Raw genomic sequence first — 19,836 nt, forward strand, 5'->3', positions numbered from 1 at the left:
TTTCTGTGTAATATAGTAAGCTGTTTCCCTTAATGTCATAAAGAATTATATGAATGAAGAAACTGAGGACAAAAGAGTCAAATGTAATGAGTCAGCTGTCAACAAATCAATATTGCCAGAAATCATGTTGGACCTCTACACATAACTTTATTTTATTAGTGCAATATGTGAGCCAGTTTGTTTAAAAATTACTCTGCAAGATAAAAGGCTTGTCCATGAAGAAAATACCAGCTGTTCCTTAACAAAAGACTTTTCTGGATAATGCAGATAAAAGAATTTGACATGCTGAAAGTCCACAAACAGGTCACTGCACTCTTTTGATGTTTTTGACCAAGAAAACACTCCTCATTATATTTTGTCAGCATTAACCAAAGGTACAATATTTTTTCTCAGCAGTAGCTCTGAGATACACTACATGAACTCAACCACCATGCTCAGTGAATCAACCAAAGCACCTTCAGAACATTTCTACTTCTCAGAAAGAAAACAAAGGATTGCCTCACCATATCTTATTTTTATGCTATACTTGTGTTTTTGGAGATTTAAGTTGACAATCTGGCAGATCAAGCATCCACAGAAACCAAGGATCCAAGCAAGTGCAGTCTCCCTGTTTGTGAAAAGGATGGGACCACTGGTAGCAACTTGGACAAAACTGCAGCTGAAAACATAAGGCTTTTGGGAATAGATCTGTCCTTGCACTGCAGAGAGGTCTGGGGCCAGTACAAAAGCCTTGCCTTTACCTCGTGCAGGCCGTACCACCTGTCTACCACACCTTTGTCAGGCAGAGCCCAAAGACATCGTGAATAGGATTTAGCTGTCCAGTTAATACAGCCAGGGGGGTCTGGAGAACAATTCAACTTTCCCTGAAAAAATTCTTGTGTCTGGTTGGTTAGCTGAATAGCTTTCTATGTCCTTGGGCTGTACTGAGTAGACACCCATCAACTACAGTCAGAACACAGACTGTAGCTGACAATCTACTTTAGGTATGACATTACTTTTAGGGTTTTGCTATTTTAAACTTTTTTTTCCTAGTTCTTTTAATGTTCCTGCAGACAGACAGAGGCATTTCATTTTATACAAGGTATTTGCTGTTAATCTTGCTCCTGGGTCAAAGCTCCTGATCAAGTCCAGTTGGCCTGGCAGGAGGTAACGGTGGATGGTGAGGAGAAGGGAGCAAGCACAGCCTGCCCCCAGAATGCCTGCCTGCAGGGCAGGTCAAGTGACATCTCTAATACAGCTTATTTCTGAACAGCTCTGTTTATAGGAGGAACTGCTCACTTTGATAATTTTTTTTTAGATGAGCTAAGATTTAGAAGACCTATTTTCCAATGCTGCTCTTCATTATATGGGCAGAAATGGGGAATAATGGGGAGATATTATTTTAATACTTTCATCTTAAAGCAATGTAACCGACGACTTTCCTGGCTGTGAGAACACCAGACAGTACAAGCAGCAGTAGTGTACTACAGGTAGAACACTGTACTACAGGGACCATGTCAGAAGCTCCATCCCATGAAATACTAGTGAATAAAGATTACAGGCTAATCCTGCATTGTAGAGAACTGGATTATGTGGACTAATAAGACTTTTCTATATCTGCATTCTCTAACTTGCCAGAGATCACAGAGAGGATTCAATTATTTAGCCAGGATTAAAAGTCAGGCAAAACTAGCTCCTAGTTCCAGCCAAGGCCATTGACTGTGCTCTCCTGTGCCACCCTGGCACAGCACACCAAGTGCTGCACGCAGCCTGTGCGCTCATGTGACCACTCCTCTTCACTTTTCTGAGGAGGCTTCTCTGCCTCCTTAATCCTGCCATTGCCTTTAAAAACAGTTGCATCTTTTCTGAATTCTTTTCTCCAAGTCCTCATCATCAGCCTTCTCAGAGCTTGCTAACGCTCTCGGCATTGCCTGTTGCCTCCCTGCTGCCTGGCAGAGCCCTGCCTGGTACAGCCATGCTGCCTGTAACAGGCACAAGCACCGGAGAGATGCCAGAGAGGGCGTCAGTCATCTGAGAGGACAAAAACACGATCCAAAGTGACACGTTGATTTTGATCCAAACTCCAAACGCAGGGAGGTAGATTTGTCAGACCTTGCCACAAAGATGCGCAGCAAACCCGGCCACTGACTGAACAGATTAGCTCTCTCACAGAACACATTTTTTCATCTGGCGCTAATCTGCTGCTCATTTATAATCTCTGCACAAATCTTTGTGAAGCCTGGAGGGATTTAGAGTCTTTGTGTTTTACAATGGGCTGCAGAAGAATTTCATGATGAATATCCGGGAATGCCATAAACAACTTGGGGCAAACCTTTCAGAAGTGCACTTTCTATTTGGGCTGTTGAGACCAAACAGAAAAAATCCATGAGTGCTGCTGCAGTCTATTTTAAGTTATATGCTTTTTAAGAAAGCAGATAGAGATCTCCTTAAGCATTATCTGCATTAAGAACTGCCAGCAAGGCTTTGCTGAGGTCAGGACCCAGCCAGCACAGCAATGACATCACCATCTCGAGCCCAGATTTTGCCTGCCTTGCTCAACAGGAGTGCGATGGTGTTTGTTTAATTGTATTAAAACCAGAGGAATTGATCCAGGAAAAAAAAAAATCAACACAAGAAAAAGTCGCAGTGATTAGTCCTCAGTAGCACCATAATAACTCTTACTTGAAAGGCAAAATGTAGTCAGAAGCACAGCATACCAAAAAGGCAAAATGCACACATTTGATTTAAAATGGAATCTCTTTGAAAAAAGTGGCTTGTAGTGTGTTTACAAAACTAGAAAATTTGAGTGCTTTGTAGCACAAAACCTATTTATTCTCAAGAATTTTTGCTGGGTGTAAAGAGTCACAGGAGATCCTAGAATGCCATGGAACTTAACTGGACTAACAGAAAAGATAAAGTACCTTAGGTTGAAGAAAAACAAGTTAAAAATCTCTCATATGAGTTAGTGACTGATTCTCTGTGCTCCCCCAAAACCCAGCCATTAGCATTAAGAACAACCAAACACCTATGTCACAAAAAGGAAAGGAAGAATAGACTAAAATACTTTGAAAAAAAGGAGACTAGTATTAGATATACAGATTAATTATATCAGCTTAAGGTACCTCCCTTGACTGAGCTGATTTTTGCTCCAAAAGTGTGTCCTTTCCACCAATTTCATAGGAAATTAATATAATTTTTGTAAAGGTGCCCTGTACGCATCCTTGCTTGTTGTAAGATATAGAATGGTTTAGATTGGAAGAGGCTTTAAAGACTGTATAGCTCCAAACCCCTGCCATGGGCTGGGACACCTTCTACTAGACCAGGTTGCTCAAAGCCCAATCCAGCCTGGCCTTGCACACTTCCAGGGATGGGACATTCACAATTTCTCTGGGCAACCTGAGCCAGTGGATGCTTTTATTTCCTTTCTTCCTCTTTGTACTCAATTCTGCTCTATCTGCACTATTAATTCAGCAAGCTTAAAGGTTTTTCTTACCTCCATTTTCCTTCCTGCAGACGAAAGAGTTCTCCACAAAAGTACCCTTTCTTTGCCTGTTTTTGTCCTTTTGCCTTCTCTGACTCTGCTTCAGTTGCCTTTCTTTCTCTTTTCCACTTGTATCTAACTGTAGGTACTCCAGTCTGTGGGAGTGGGACTGCATTTTCTTTCCTTTATCTCCCAGAGTCTGTTCTTTGTGATGCTTTCAGTAACAGAGGTGAGATGATTTCACTGCATTTAAGACTACAGGTGTACATTGTATCACCCAGTCTGACCTTTGTTAAACATTTTACAAATCATTTAAGCCATTTCTTTAACAGAGCATGTTGACACTTTGGGCAGACTAAAGCATTTCCGTTTTCAGGATACTAAATAACTCTATGCTTCCATCAGGGGCATGACAGAGGTGCCACAAAGTCCAGGCCCCATACCTAAAATGATGGCAGATTGACTAAGGCTTCTAGAATATTTACACACTTGATCAAGGTCATATGAATGCTAGACAGCCATCAAGCATTGATGGCCAACTGGAAAACAGGGGAAGGAGAAGCAACACTGCCTTGTGGTGGACAGGAAAGGCAGAGCCAGGTGAAGTCTGGAATGGTTTGGTGGGTCAGCTGAAGTACGTGCAACCATGACCACGCCGATCCATGTCCTAAAGCTCTCAATGGAAAAACAACTAGACCCTGAGACTCCAAGATTTGCCTCTCTTTGGCCAAGATAAATTTGAGGGCAAACCATTCTTCATGCTGCACAGGAGAGTAAAATGTTTCTTTTAGTCTCAGCTGGGGCTGGGGAAGAAAAGCTTTCTCCAATCCTCATATCTTGTATTTATTTTGACCTCATCAGCTCAGTAACATCCACCCATGCCCATATATCTAAGACAAGGTATTTTCTGCATTGTCTAAGTCCTCTTGTGGCAGCTCCTTGCTTCAGCTGTGCCACTACCTCTGCTCCTAAAACACGATACCACTTCTCAACCCAAGATTACAGTTGCCCTGTACAGATAAGAACATTGGCCGATTAATTCAGCAAATCAGCTAAAAAAAGAATCCCTCTACCTCCTCATAAGCTGTGATCTGCTAACATTTACAGTGTTATTTCAAGGATGCCTTATAAAGCAACACTAGGCAGAAAACAGCCACCTCATAAACTGCACAGAACCTCTCTGGCATGTAAAACAGCAGCAGGTCCTATGCTTAAGTGCTGAGTCTCTACCTAGGCAAGATACTAATTTTGCTGCTGTCCATCTTCCTCCTGGGTATGTCTGCATGTTCCATCTCAGGCAGAGTGGCTAGGAAATCCTGCCAAAATATTATTTTACTTTTCCTACCCAATCCAGAGATGTTCTCATAATTTAAAGAAGCCATCTGTGCCCTTTGTACTCTCTGCTCACTATCCTTGCTTCAAAAACGTGCATGGCCAAGCCAGTCCAATCAGTAATTAACCTTTCCTGCTTCCCACATTGCACTGCCAGGAGTGCAAGTTCATTAGCACTTCATCGGTCTCTGTGTGGATTACGCCCAGAGGCAGCCAAGAATCTGGACAAGACCTACAAATTCGGCGGTATATTCAGTATACCAGTACATGGTAAATTCTTAGCTACATTATTTACATATTCTTCCCACTGCTCTGGTAAGCGCTCCCCAGAGCTCCTGCTTCCGGGCTTAGCTCTGGTGAAGCACTGTGGGTGTCTTCCCACAGGATGCAATCATGTTCCTAAGCCTTGCTCCTGCTCCAGTGAACCCTTTGCCTCAGCTGTTACATAGCTGCACCCTCGGACCAATTTGCCAACGTGTAAAAGCTACTGTGACAAAATAATTCTGAAGGGCTTGCCTGCAAATGAAGGAATAGTTTCTTGGCATTAAACAGATTTATCTTACCCATGAATAACTTTGTTTTCTCTTGAACTGACTTTATCTAAGCCCCTTGATAATTGCATTTGCAAAATGGATTAAGAACATGGATCAATCTGTCTGGCAAGTATCCAAGTCCCTGTCAAGACAAGCAAGAGGTCACATCTCGTTAGCCTAAACATGGAAGAATACTCAAACCTCAAGCTCTGCCTGCAATTTAATAGGGATATCAATCTACCATTTTTGGTACAAGTATAATTTTTAAAAGGTGCAATATCTGTATAAAGTAAACAAAAACATTCTGATGATTAGTAAGTACCAACTGATATGATATGCAGGCTGAAAAATACTGAGAGGTCATTGTTTAAGCTTATATAACTGGAAAGACATGAAAGTTACTGTCAATGCTGTGGCATGGATAATACTGCTAATAGCAATTCTCTGTGAGAAGTCAAAATGTAGTCCTGTTACTTTCAGGGGTTAGATACTATAATTGTTTTGAAATTAGAATGAATGAAAAGAATACGAGGAGTCTGTGGATCACCAAATCTGGTGTTTCCTATAACCCATGCTCTATCATCTCCTTTCCCTAAGTGACCATCCTGCCTTTAATTAAGGTATTAACCTGCTTGCACCTGCTGGGTGGCTGTTCTGTAATTAGCTATCAATATGTACTAAAATCTATTTATTGGTAAGTTCTTGTTCCTGTGTCAGAACAGTCATTTAGTGAAACAGCCTTCTCCTGTTCCTGCTGTTTACCTTGTGGTCTGTCTTCCAGTCAGAGCTCCCTTCAGACTTACTTTGGTTGGGCTCAGGTGACCCTACTCTACCAGCTTCCCATTGTAAGACAGTCTCTTCATTCCTCTGCACAGGGTGAGAGCCCTCCCCTGTCCTTGCACCTTTCTGAGGTCACCCTTCTGGAGTCCAGAGCTGAAGACAGGTGAGGCCCTTGGGACCCTGTGCAATGGCACAAACACTTCCCATGCTTCCTACAGAATAGTAACTCTGACACACCAGAGATGGCAATTTTCTTTTCATCGTCATGTTGCACTGGTGGCTGTAGGTATCTGAGTAACAAGGTATCTTCCCTGTGATTTAGCTGTACAGCTCCACTTCTGATTGTACAGACTTGCTTAAAACCTATATACCAGGACCTAGTTTTATGACTTTACAATGGCATAAGTTAGATCCAAAGTTTCTCTTTCCCTCCACTTTGCACATACCAAACTTCTTTTGCTTCACCACATTTCCAAAGTGATGAATTCCGTTTCTGTAACTTCATTCTCATTTGCCATTTTGTCCTCCTGTTCAGAATCATCGTCCTCACAGAAAACAGAAATGAAGATCAATTGTACTTGCAGGCCATACTTAGGCAGTTTCTGCTCTTCTCTTTTTGTACATATGGCTAAAATCTTATTCTGATTTCCTTTGCTCAGCAAGTCTCACTTTACCTCTGTACTGCCTAGCACTTGTTACTTCTGAAAATTTGCTGGGTTTAAACCAGAAGCCCTATTTAAAAGCCCTATTTTTTGTTTTTACCCTTCCTTTCAATTTACTTGAAAACGGTGTAAGGTCCTATAAACCAAAGTTATACCACATAGCAGAAACCTTCTGAGAAAGAACAGAGAAAAGAGGACATAAGTGACAGTGGTTGCTGTGTATAAGTTTGGTGGTGACTCCCGTCAGCTTCATTTTGTAACTTATCTCAGGCTAACACAGAAATTATTGAAGCGCAATCTGTAACCCTGACAAATTGGTGTCTTGCCAGATGGGCAAGGAAGCTGCCCTTCTCAGCTCTTTACATGTGTTATTTAGCTCTGGCATGTGATTTCTCTGAGGGTGGCATCTGCAAAGCAGCATCAAAAGGTTCCATTACCTCCTGGATGTGACTCACCAGAGCACAGATGTCCTGTGTACCTGGATTTTCAGTCTGAGGAACTACAAACCCAGGGGCACTGTGCTACAGAGGGTTGTACACACCCCTCTGCATGCTGGGAAGTCTGTACAGTGGAAGGATGGCACCCACAATGCTTCTTCCACAGCAACAAGGTCAGACAACTGGACAAGCCACATGAATGAAATCCACTCCAAAAGAAAACCCTTTGAATTCTGAACAACAGCCTCGTAAAGATGAGGGACTGTGTTCCTTGATTTGAATGTAAGCAGCAATAAACAACTCTGCAGTGCAAAAATGCACATTAACCTGGCTCTGGATTGCCACAGATACCCCTATGCAGGGCAGGCAGCTATTAAGAGCTTGCTGCTTATCCTTTAATCTCCCTTGGATGTGGTGTGGTGGAGCAGAGCATGCTGATATATTGCCCAGATATGGTGCCTACAGATATCCTAACAAACAAACTCTCAGCATTCGGATATGAGCACTTGAGATTAGTTCAAAAAGAGAGTCTGTGGGAATGTCTCTCAGTCTGCTCTTCAGGGCACATTACTTTTCCTTCATCACCTCTCTCTTCATCCTGATAATCACTGTGCAAAAGAGAGATGCAGTTTGTCACCCAGTGATGCTAGAAAATAATGAGTACCATCAGGAGTTTTGCTTGTCTTCCATGAAAGCCTCATAACTGAGGGCTATTTTAAAACTCCCTGTCAGTTCTGTGCCCATACTTCTTATAAAACTACACTCACCAGCCATGATTTCTCCACTTGGGCTCGTAATTCCTTCTGTCCTCATTTTTTTAAACAGCTATCTCATCTCATCTCACATCACTCTTAGCATAAACTGAGGTTGAACTGATATCTGTGTAACACTGCTTTTGTGATCAGTTACATAACACAGCAAGGGGTTTCAAGTTCTTTCTTCAGCTGTATTGTCCTGTCCCTTTCTCCAAGGATAGAACAAAAAAACCAACCAACCAACCAACAAAAAAAAAAGGCAACTGTCAATGCAGGTTAAGCTTTCCTGAACAAAACCAAGAAATGTGCTTCCATTTCCCTGTGTACTGAGCTTACCTGCAAAAGGATCCTATTTCCATCGTGGTCTTCTGTCTGCCACCTGCCTTCACTGATGGGGCTGCAAGGGTTGGGCAAGAGAGGCACAAGCTGCCCCACATCTTTTACTCTGAACTCCAGCACGGCTGACTCTGTCCTCACTGGCACCTGGCCCTTTGGGAGTTTTTTTAAAGAAAACTGAATGTCTATTTCCATGTTAGAATAGACAGGAAAAACACAGAAGTCTGCTTTTTTCTGACACATTGGTCTTTTCAATATTAACTCATACAATTTCAAGATGTCCACAAAATTTTCATTCCTACAGTATATGGTGAAGCGGATCATTTCCTTCCCGTAGTGCACTGGGCGAATGGCCCAGAGAGGAGTCTCTGGAGCCAAAGTGTAGAAGTCTTGGCTGCATGGCATGTAAGGGAGGAATTTCCCATGCATTAGCTCTGTGTGGTGGTAATGCCATGGTGGCCGCTGAAAAGTTTCATGGAGCTGCAAGATCGGTTCTTCTCCATACTCCTCCTGCAGGAACAGAATGACAGCAAGGGCTGGCTGAGAAACACCAGCCTTCACCGGCTTCCTGCGCTTCCTGGGCGCTCGTCTTTCTGAGACCCGAAACAGCTGCAGGTCTGGATGGATCCAGGCTAGAAGCTTATCGATGGCCTGCTGAAGTGTCTTGGATTCACCTGGGTCTGTGATAATATGTACACTAACAAGGAATGGGTCTTGTATGCCTTCCACAGAAAGTTCACCTGAAATATTAAAAAAAGTCCTTTAAGATTTGCAACCAAGTTGACAACACTTAGATGATCCTTAAAGGAGAAACAGTCTACTCAGCCACAGTAGGCTTTTTTGTTTTCCATCTCTCTGAAGCTCCCTTGTAGTAAACAAACAAAAAGAAAGTACAGCGATATCGCATCCAGGAAAATAATCAGAAGCCAGAGAAAAGTTTCATCAAGCATGCTGTAAGAGCTGCTGTTTCTCTGAGATAGCATCCAAAAGATGCTACTTGACGTGCATTTCTGTGTAAGAAAGAGCTGTTCCATACAGTTGAGAGGTAGGAAAAACAAAAATACTGACCAACAGTGGGGTTATAAGGGACATTAATGATGTGCAGAATGATAAGGGTGGAGAGTCTTCATCCCACCTTGTTTCCATTTTTGCCAGTTGGCTCAGGGCATGGAAATCACACCACTGAACTCCACTCTATCACCCTGACACTGGAGTTTTACACACAGTTAAGTGTTTTGTATCCTGGAGGCAACTGTTCTAATAAGTAAGGCAATGTTTGTAGGGAAAGGAAATATCTTTTATTAGACCAACTGATACAGCAGGTAAAAAAAAAAGCAGACAAGCCTCCAGGCACACAGGTCCTTCTTTAGGAAAATATATTACTTGTCCCTACAAATCCTGCACTGGTTGTATCTTCAGACTATCAAGACTGTAATACTACTGCTTCAAGGTTTTCTTAATATTAAGGAAGACTTTTAAAGGGAGGAGGCGCAAAAAAATTACACTTACTCAGGGGGAAAAAAGAAACCTTTACTTAGCCTTGGCAATGTTCACAGGGGCTCTATCTGTGTCCCTGAAACTTCTCTGATAGCCCAGCAGAGCAATGGCTGGTTGGAGGTCTGGGGAGAAATTGTTACTTCTGTTCTGCTGGAGTTACATGCCAATAAAGAGGCACGGTGATCCCAGACAGTTTAATAAATTAATCATGTAACCTTGATATTTTTGCTGAAATGGTTCCCCTTGTGTGGTATTCTGAAACCACCTCCATGTCTGAGACCCTGAACTTGGGCACAAAGCCTAAATGTGAGAAGCCTTAGAAAGGCTTCCCAAGCTTTTCATTGTGCAGATCACATTTAATAAGGGGATTGTCTCAAAGGCTATTTCCCCTCCTATTAGCAATCAGTACAAACCTCTCCCTTCTCCCTCCTGGCATTGGAACAACATTCTTGTGATACTTCACCAATTGCTTTAATGGAAAAGCAGCTTTATACGAGTAGTGTGTTTTAGTTGTCTTTCAATATAGAATAACTGCAAGACCCAGAGAAAATTTAGATGCAGCTGCATAGCTCTGCAGACAGAGATGACTGGTAAACATAACATTGGCCTCAATTTAGAAGCTGCAGAAAGACACGGTATGCAGAGCAAATAGCAAGAGTGCATCTTGCCTAGGGGAGATAAAGAAAAATCAAGTAAGTAATCAAAAATACAATTACAGCAGAGTTCTTGTATCTCTGCATGAAATGGGTGATGTGGAGTGACTTTGTCAGATGGCTAATGGAAGGAAAAAAAATTGAAGCAAAAAGAAAAACAGTGCCTCGTGGCAAGAGGCATTGCTGTGGCAATCATTACTGGCAGGTAATTCTTTGAGATACCCCCTGCGGGTAGTCACAGTGTGGGAGAAAGAAAAAGGGGTGTGGGGGGAGGTCCTCTCATGGTCCTCTACATTGGACAGCAGAACAGGAAAGAAAACAAATTGCAGAGGACAGTGACCTAATAAAACCTGAAAGAAAGTAATCACCATAACTACACAGTCATTCTTTTTCTAAGACTGGAATAGAAGATGTTCAGCTTTTTTCTCTCTCTGATTCCTTTGTTACACAAATACTATCAAAGCCTGCAACAAGTGACAGGCTTGATATTTATGCATATAAATGACTGCAGCTCTGAAAGAAGCCTGGGCACAACAATGTGAAGCAGAGAGCCATCGTTGCTGTCGGCTTCTTGCTCTGCATTAAAAAAAGAAAAATCCCCGAGCACGGCTTTTTTACCCTCTTGTTGCTCAGCATGGTGCATGGACACTCAACAGCTAAAGCATTTTTCAGAAGTGGAGCCTTGTGGGAGCCAGTGGCAGCATTAGTATTCTGCAGCCATCGCTGCCTGTGCCCATCAGCACCAGATGCTCGCAGAACCAGCCTCAGAGGCAGAGCACAAAGCCATCCTAGGAGCCAGAGTTATACAGAGCAGAGCAAATTATCTCTTCTTTTTGAGCTAGCAGCAACTGAGTGTAACAGATCAGTACAGAAAGAGCTTCAGTTCTATTTTATGTTAGCAAAGATGCTTTTACTGCACCACTTTTACATATTTTGTTACGTGGCTTCTGTGCTTCTAAAATGGCAGCCCTTCCTGTCTGGGGAAGAAAAAGAGAAACTTAAGCAGAAGTATGAGGCAAGGAGAAACTTTCCCTGAAATGACAATAAGTTGCAAATTGTTTCTATGTTGGTAACAAGTCTTTTTCCTTCATCTGACAAAGAAGGAGGGGAAACAACACCATTTCTCATGACACAGAACAATTTGCCCCAGGGGAAATTGTTACAGAAGCAAATGAAAGCTCTGCATATGTATTAGCCTTCCTGTGTTACTAGTTAATCCCACAGAAAATATCAAAATGCTGAGGCATCTATTTGAAAATAAGCTTCACAGTTCTCACAGCTATTACATTTTTTCTCTTCCTATGACAGAAGAGGATTAGGTCTCTTTGAGTTGGCAAAGCACTAACTTTGCTAAGAGGTAATTACTACCAGGACTGAAAGAGTATTTTACAATTCTAAACTTTTTACTCCTCTGCTAGGTAGTATTAACCACCCATGAGAGGTTAAAGCAGCCAGCCCAAATGCTGTGGAGCTGCTACACTTGACCTCTTAAAGCTGGGAGTGGAAGGTGGCCCTGATGTTTTAGGATTGTATGGGTCCTTCTCTACATACTATTTTTATTTTGTTGCTGATGCAGTATTGCTGAGCAGAGATAAAAGAAATTCCTGCAAAGCAGAACGGCAGTCCAGCCCTGTAGTTCTTCCTGCCCTCCTTTCCCTGCCCAGAAACCAGGACATTTTCATCAGCAAAACAATATGAAAGAAAGCAGTGGGTCCTGTCAAGTCTGCCTGTGCCAGCTACCTCATTTTGGTATGACTTCTCTGAAACTGAAGCTGCCTGGGCCTGGGGACAGACAGGACAGGTACCTACCTGTCTATCCCAGTTGTCCACATCCCCTGCTGTGTGCATGGAGAGATGCAGCCACCTCTGAAAAACCTGTGGAGGATGATCTTGCCTTCCTCATTCTTTTCCTCCACTCTCACTCTGTAGGGAACAGCAGCACCTGCACAGGACAACCCTCTTGGCATCCAGAGCTGCCTGGCTGGATGGCTATGAGCTGGTGAAACGTGTAGAGGAGATCTGATGAGGAGCAGCTGATGGAGCTGGTGTTGTTCAGCCTAGAGAAAAGGAGGCTCATGGGAAACCTTATTACTCTCTACAGCTGCCTGAATGAGGGTGTAGCCAGGTGGGGGTCAGTCCCTCCAAAACGGCCTCAAGTTGATCCAGTGGAGGCTTAGACTGGATAGTAGGAACAATCCTTTCACCAAAAGGGTTGTCAAGCTTTGTAATAGGCTGCCCATGGAAGTGGTGGAGTTCCCATCCCTGGAGGTAATTAAAGGACATGTAGATGCGGCACACGGGGACAAGGTTTAGTGGTGGACTTGACAGTGCTGGGTTAATGGCTGGACTCGATGATCTTAAGAGGGCTTTTCCAACCTAAATGACTTCATGATTCTCTGATCTAGTGACACAAATATCCATGGGTGAAGTGAGAAGCAACGGGTTAAGTGGCTGGGGGGGCAGCCACCACCCCTGAGAGGTGCCAAAAGGACTCAGGTATCTGGTAACACCATTCTTGCTGCCTGGGAAGGCAGGGCTCTGGCCCAAGGCAGCTTTCTCTTTTACACCGTGACATACCCAGGCTGCATTCTCTCTGGAGGTGCCTTGAGCAAAGACCTATTCCTTCTCATGGCAGTGTTCCAACCACTTTTTTATTTCAGGAGGTCACCACCTTCAGCAGTCTTGATGAGATCTGATTTTTCAGGCTTCTCCAGTGGACTAAACTCATCCCATAATAAAGCTTAGGAAGGATATAGGTACCTGTCTCCCTGAAATGTCTCTCCTAAGCCTGTGTTGGTGAAACAAACCTAAAGACCTCTCAGACTTACCAGGAGATATTTAATGAAGAGTTACCTACAGAGTTAAGTAAACCTGGTAAGTATTGTAAGATAGGATTGAATTTGTAACAAAGTGAGATTTTAGGCAGACTGGTTTCTGGTCCCAGTTTGTGCATGTGAAAGAGCATTTCCAAACTGTGGCAGATATTTTCAATTTTCTAGCCACATACATTTGCAATCTTCTATCCAGGAAACTCAGAGGAAATATCAAACCAAAAAATACTTGACAATAGTTTTTTTTTTTTTTTCTGACCAGCAATATTTCATTAAGAATCTGAACACTGGAACACCAATTTCCATTTTTACCGCTGCAGCATGCTGCTTCATGGGAACCAACACCTGAACCTGTCTTATGCCATACAGACCAGATTCCTCTATTGCTACATTAGGCAGTAAGACTTCAAATTTCATTTGACCAAATTGCATGATGCAGTACCAGAGATGTAAATTGGGCAATGGGAGAGGTTCAGAGTGAATTTGCCAAGCCTCTGAACTGCAACTCCCATCAAGCAGTACTTCATTATCAAGAAATAACTGCTATTAGGAAGTAATGAAATAATTCAAAACCAAATGCTACAAAGCAGCATATTTTTTCACTGTTAATCAATCAAAATATTTCAACTGTGGGAATGTAAAATAATTCCAAACACTGTATAAATAATGTAAAAAAAAAAAGGCACTATAATATTTCCAACCAAAATTTCCCAGGATTTCTGTTGCACAGAAAGTATGAGTATTTCCCTACTTCAATCACACTGCAAAACACAATGAAATGTCAAAACGATAGCATTGCTCAGTGAATGAGACCTTCAGATTTTATCTGAGTCCAAGGCCAGAGTGATCCTTTCAGGTGTACTAATTGAAAGGCTCATGGGCCGACTTAAAATCAGAGGCTATTTTCATAAACAAGGAGCATCACTTTATGGGCAGCTGCAACAGAAGCAGTAACTGGAGACCTCTGGCAGCAGAACCCACCGGGTCGGTCATGCTTTGATGAATTATGCAGCACCAATAATCTTTTGAACAAGCAGGATGTGACAGATTCACCAGCTCCTCCATTCTCTTTCCCTGCTGTTTAATAGCATCTGACAAATGCAGGGCTGCTGGATAATGTGCTTCTCAGCCTGCCCTGCTTTGCACACCACCTTGAACTCAGAAACGATGCTCAGAAACAAGAAGAAAGGGGATATTCTGCACAGCACAGTGCCAAGAGGAGAAACCTCTTTCATGCTCCCCTCAGAGCAGCATTTTCTTGAGGAGCTGCAGTTGAATGTTCTACAATGCTCACTCCTCTATCCATGCTAAGAAAGTACAGACAATGCACAGAAGACCAGCAAACAGACAAACACAGCAAAATGGTCAATCTGCTCCTCCAGTCGCTGTAGAATAACAACAACAAAAAAAACCTGAGCAAAAATAAAGCTCAAAATTAAGCCCATTATCTGTCTGATGGAGATAAAAAGCCTCCTCTGGTACATTAATATGAACAGTCTTAGGAGGAGTCATTGCTCTTAGTGTACAGCACTGCAGCCAATCCTGAGGGAACCAATCTTGTCAACAACTGACACTTAATGCCCACAGAGGCCCTGCATGATCAAGCAAAGGCAATGGCAGATCTAAACGTGGTACCTTTGCTTCTGCAAATGCTCTGGTCTTCTCCATGAGCTCTTTATTTTGGCTGCCTGGTGTTCTCCTCCCTCAAAATACGCTGCTCGAACATTACATTACACGGCTAAAAATAATCCAAATTTCAATTAAAAAACCCAATGACCTTATCATCTACTTAACCTCTGGAGAGCACTGAAGTCTTCAATACTCTCCTCAACCACAGATAAAGCCACTAATTTGCTGAAAAGCAAGAACCCCGGAATGCTGGTGTACTCATGCACCTTTATGGATATTCTTCTGGATGTAAACTGCTATAACTTCCCCTCTTCCCTCCCACACAGATCACCACAATTTGAGAGCTGTCTTGGTGTTTAAATCTGCACATGTATACATGCTGCAAAACAGATTCACATGATTTGGCATCTCCAGGCTGCCTTTACTGTTACAGCTGTCTCCTCTCAAAAGCTACAATCTACTTCCTTTTGCCCATGTGGGGCCTAGGTGGCTTCATCACACAGATATTAACTCCCACAGGAGACCCAAAACCAAGCAGAGAAACAGCAAGGTAATTTTATTTTGATATCCTCAGAAGCATTCCTGAGCTGGGGCAAACAGCTGGCGATTGCCATTCTGTGCCTTTCACAAGAAGAAACAGCAATCCCTGAGTGGGGAACTGGAGCACGACAATGAGCTGCTGCTCGCAGAGAGTGCCACAGTGAGTTTGGTGGTGTTGGCACCCATGGGCCACCAGGGCAAGATGTGGGACCTCATGTAACAGCCCATATTGATGCTAAATTCAGCCCAGTGGAGAAATACAGGGAAGGTGCGTTAATTATAAATGCCCAAGTATTACACTGATTTGTTTTATTGCTATTTTATATTGTACGTAGGATTTAAAAAAAAAAAGGTTGCCTTGCTTTTTAGGAGGGGGAGGGGAAGGAAGAGGACCTGACATGCAAACAGAGAAAGCAGTATTCAGAATGGCTGCAGATTTGCTCTTCAGAAGAGTTAAGTTCTGCGAAGATATACATCCTTCCCAATCATAAAATCTTCCTACAGAAAGATAAGGATCATAGTTCTTGGCAAGAACCCAGACACTGATATTTGGTATAAATACCAGATTCTGTAGAGTTGCAATGTGTAATTCAGTTACAAGTTGTGTGTATAATTCAATTACTAGGTAAATAAATTACTACACAATAAAACTCCCATCAGCAACCACTAGTAAATCAAAAGCTGTAAAAACTGCATCCAACACCATACTTTCTGAAGTCCTCTGATTATAGGCATTGTGTTTTCTTAAAATTCAACTCCTGTGAAAAGCTGAGATTCTCAAAAACATGGTTTTTATAAAAGGGCAGAAAGAACATTGCCTTAAGGAAAAAAAACCAACCAAGAAATGCTGCACACTTGAGCAGCTAACAAATTCAGTCCAACAATAAGCTGAATGCCGCACACAATGTACTCTAGTTAACTGAAAGTGTGATTTTATGATGGGCTTAAGACAATTTAAGTCTTTACTGCTGGCACTCTTCCCTCTACTATTCTCAGCTAAGTGTTTCCAGTGCTTCCCATGTGTCAGGTCTAGATGCAAGTTGAAAGAGCTTGCTGAACATACTGAAAAGAAGCTCTCAGACTTCAGGAATAATAAGGACTGTGTCTTCTGGTGGCAGTCAGAAAACTAGTTTGGCTAAAAATGTTATTTTTCAGACAGGCCTCTTTTAATCAGTCTGTGCTGTTGCACAAATCCTCCTGGTATCACAAAGATGTGGCAGGGAAAGCCAGCCAGAGAGGAGGCAGAAGTCACACCAAAATATCTACACTCAAGACACAACCAAAGACATTATGGGATCAAACCCTGAGGCATGACCGAGCATTGCCATGTTTGTGTCTCTGTAGACAATGAACAATATCAGCATTACAGCAAAGGACCCATTTGGACTTGGCAGTAGTGGAAAATTAGTTTGAATCTCATAATCCTTTCAGCTGACAGCAGCCTGTGGCTCAAAAGATCTACCCCTACCAGCTGATGGAAAGGGGAAGCAGGAATAGAAAGCATGCTTTGCTGTCCGTGCTCCATCCTGGTCCCCTACGATGGCAGCCAGGAGTCACCTAGTAAAAACTTCATGAAGGTTTTATAAACTATAGATACAATTTTTTTTCCTAAACTACTAACCAACAAATGTTGTACCAACAAAAACAAGGCAGGCAGAGGACATCTGCTGCTCTAGAATGTGGCACGCACTATTACCAAATGCCCCAGTTTCCACTGAGCGTGCATAAAAAAATGGTATTTATTTATTTTTAAAAGTTCCGATTAAAGAAAGTACCCCACGATAATGTACCATGGCCATGAGGAAACTAACTGTTGGCACTGGCAACATTTAGTAGAAACTGCCTTAATAGCTTCAGCCTTCACAAGTGTTTTGTTATTTGACTCGGTGACTCAGATGGCTTTTCCTGTTCTACCCCAACTAGTGCCTCTGAGTCAAGAGTTGCCATGGGACAGATTTATTTTTTTAGCTTCCCTCTTTGGGCTTTAACAATTCAGACAGACATAGCAACAATTTACAAATCATTCTCATCACTGTACCAGCTGAACTTACAGGGCCAAGATCTTTCCTGCAACCCATTTCTCAGGGTTAAAACACCCACTAAATGGCTGCCTAGCTCCTTGTGGTTTTCTGGGACAGCAGTAGTAACACTTCCACAGGGGGAGATTTAACCCACATCACCAAATAATCCAATTTAACTTTCTCTGACATATTTCCTGTAAGTTTTTACTAGAACTATATGGCACTCGATAGCTCAGTGTCTAGCAAAGATTTCCTATGCTTCTGAAATATGCTTGGATTATTAAAAATGAGGATGTATTTTGTTACATGGTTTTGGTTATGACTATGTGGGCTTAAAAAAAAGGAGCTAGAAAAACATTTACATTGTCATCCATACACATTACTCTTTCTTAATAACTAGTCCAGTTTTCATCCGCTGTATCTGTATGACAAGAAAAAAAACCCTGGATATGGTCAGAAAAGAGTATAGAAAACAACTACAAACAAGGTTTGGTAACTCTGGTCCAGAAACTGTTTAGGGTACACCTGCTCACCCTCAATACAGAGATCCCAAGCTAGTACTAAGCCAGTAGAAAGTAATTTAGCCATGGGACACACAGCTTGGTGCATGCTAAATGATCCCAAAGAGTGAAACACTGAATCTTACAAAAAACAGAGATACACATGCTACTCCAAGCCAGACAAATTTGAACAGGAACTTCAGTCTTTACAAGGTCAATGCCACTTGGAAAGCAAAAATCAAATCTAGGTTTGATTTCAAGTTACACATCCTTTTGTGCATGTCCTTACACATGACTGTGCCTCATCTCTAGAGCTGCTTTCCAACCTCAACTCCCTGTGGATCAGTACTGTACTTTTCTATTCTGTATGCAAGCATTTGGTCCTTCATCACGGTGGAATCTGACAACAAGCAGCTACAGAAACCTTTTGCACAGCCAAAGGCTTCTAGGTGGCACACAACAGTGACATTTTCCTTCTTCACTCTGCCACAGTAGGAAGTAGCATTGCATTTTATCCCTGGCATCCTAACATGAGCCAGGCAAGATATGTAGAAGATGTATTATATTTTCCACAGCTTTATTTTCCACAGGAGCTGACACTTCAGATTTCATTACTCTATAAAACACCTGAATTTGCAACACTAACAGATGCTGCAGGCTAAGACTCTACATGATTTGGGTCCAATTTCCTCTTGCATTTTTCCTCATACTTTAATTAGTCTGCTTTTTATAATAACACCTTCTGGAAATGCAGTATGATGCTAGCAAGCCTGCTGTAGATTGTTTTTATAATTGTATTTAATACAGCTCATTGCCAGCCATTGTAAAAGCATCTCTGTTCTCTATGGAAATAAGAAACAATATACTACAGTGTATCTTCGTATAGCAATAAAAGAATATAATTATATCCTCACACTCATTAAATTATGTTGTTTGGAGAAACCGAAGACACCCAGTCCAGCAGTGCCTGGGTCAGAATCAGTCAGAACTAACCTAAAGTAGGCAACTATATTATGAAATTCAAGCTTTTTGTGACAGATGTTTCAAAGCCAAAATCAGACCCACTCCCCTTCCTGCAGCTGGTTAGTTTTCATTGCCTTTAACAGTTCATTGAAGACAGATTTTGAAATGACACAAGTAACAGGAAGTCATTTCCCCATGTGCTTTTGTTACAAGGCATCTTGTGATGGGTTGGCCCTGGCTGGACACCAGGTGCCCACCAAAGCCACTCTGTTGCTCCCCTCCTCAGCTGGGCAGGGGAGAGAAAATTTAATGAAAGGTTCATGAGTTAAAGACAGGGAGAGATCAGTCACCAATTACTGTCATGAGGAAAACAGACTTGATTTTGGGAAATTAGTTGAATTTATTATCAGTTAGAATCAAAGTAGGATAATGAGAAGTAAAACAAATCTTAAAAACACCTTCCCCCCACCTGTCCCTCCTTTCTGGGCTTATGTTTACTCCCAATACTCCAACTCCTTCCCTGCAGTGGCATAGGGATGGGAAATGGGGGTTGCAATCAGTTCATCACATTGTTTCTGCTGCTTCCTCCTCAGGGAGAGGAGTCCTTCCCCGGCTCCAGGGGGGGGTCCCTCCCATGGGAGAGAGTCCTCCACGAACTTCTCCAACAGGAGTCCTTCCCACAGGCTGCAGTTCTTCACAAACTGCTCCAGTGTGGGTTCCTTTTCTGGGGTGCAGGCTTTCAGGAATGGGCTCCAGCGTGAGCCTCCCATGGGGTCACAAGTCCTGCCAGCAAACCTGCTCCAGAGTGGGCTCCTCTCTTCAAGGGTCTGCAGGTTCTGGCAGGAGCCTGCTCCAGTGTGGACTTCCCACAAGGTCACAAGCCTGGGGAGCTGATGCAGATGATGCT

The 19,836-nt window shown here is 42.5% G+C and overlaps 1 protein-coding gene across 1 annotated transcript in view; it reads right to left on the reverse strand.

Moving 5' to 3' along the window:
• FAM124A (family with sequence similarity 124 member A) overlaps window positions 1-19,836 on the reverse strand; it is a 39,534-nt gene that overhangs the window by 4,393 nt on the left and 15,305 nt on the right. The window contains exon 3 of the mRNA XM_048295635.1: window positions 8,296-9,035. Coding sequence (XP_048151592.1) covers window positions 8,296-9,035 — 740 coding nt within the window. The remainder of the gene's footprint in view (window positions 1-8,295; window positions 9,036-19,836) is intronic.

Source organism: Corvus hawaiiensis, chromosome 2 (assembly GCF_020740725.1).
Source record: "Corvus hawaiiensis isolate bCorHaw1 chromosome 2, bCorHaw1.pri.cur, whole genome shotgun sequence".
NCBI classification, from domain to species: Eukaryota; Metazoa; Chordata; class Aves; order Passeriformes; family Corvidae; genus Corvus; species Corvus hawaiiensis.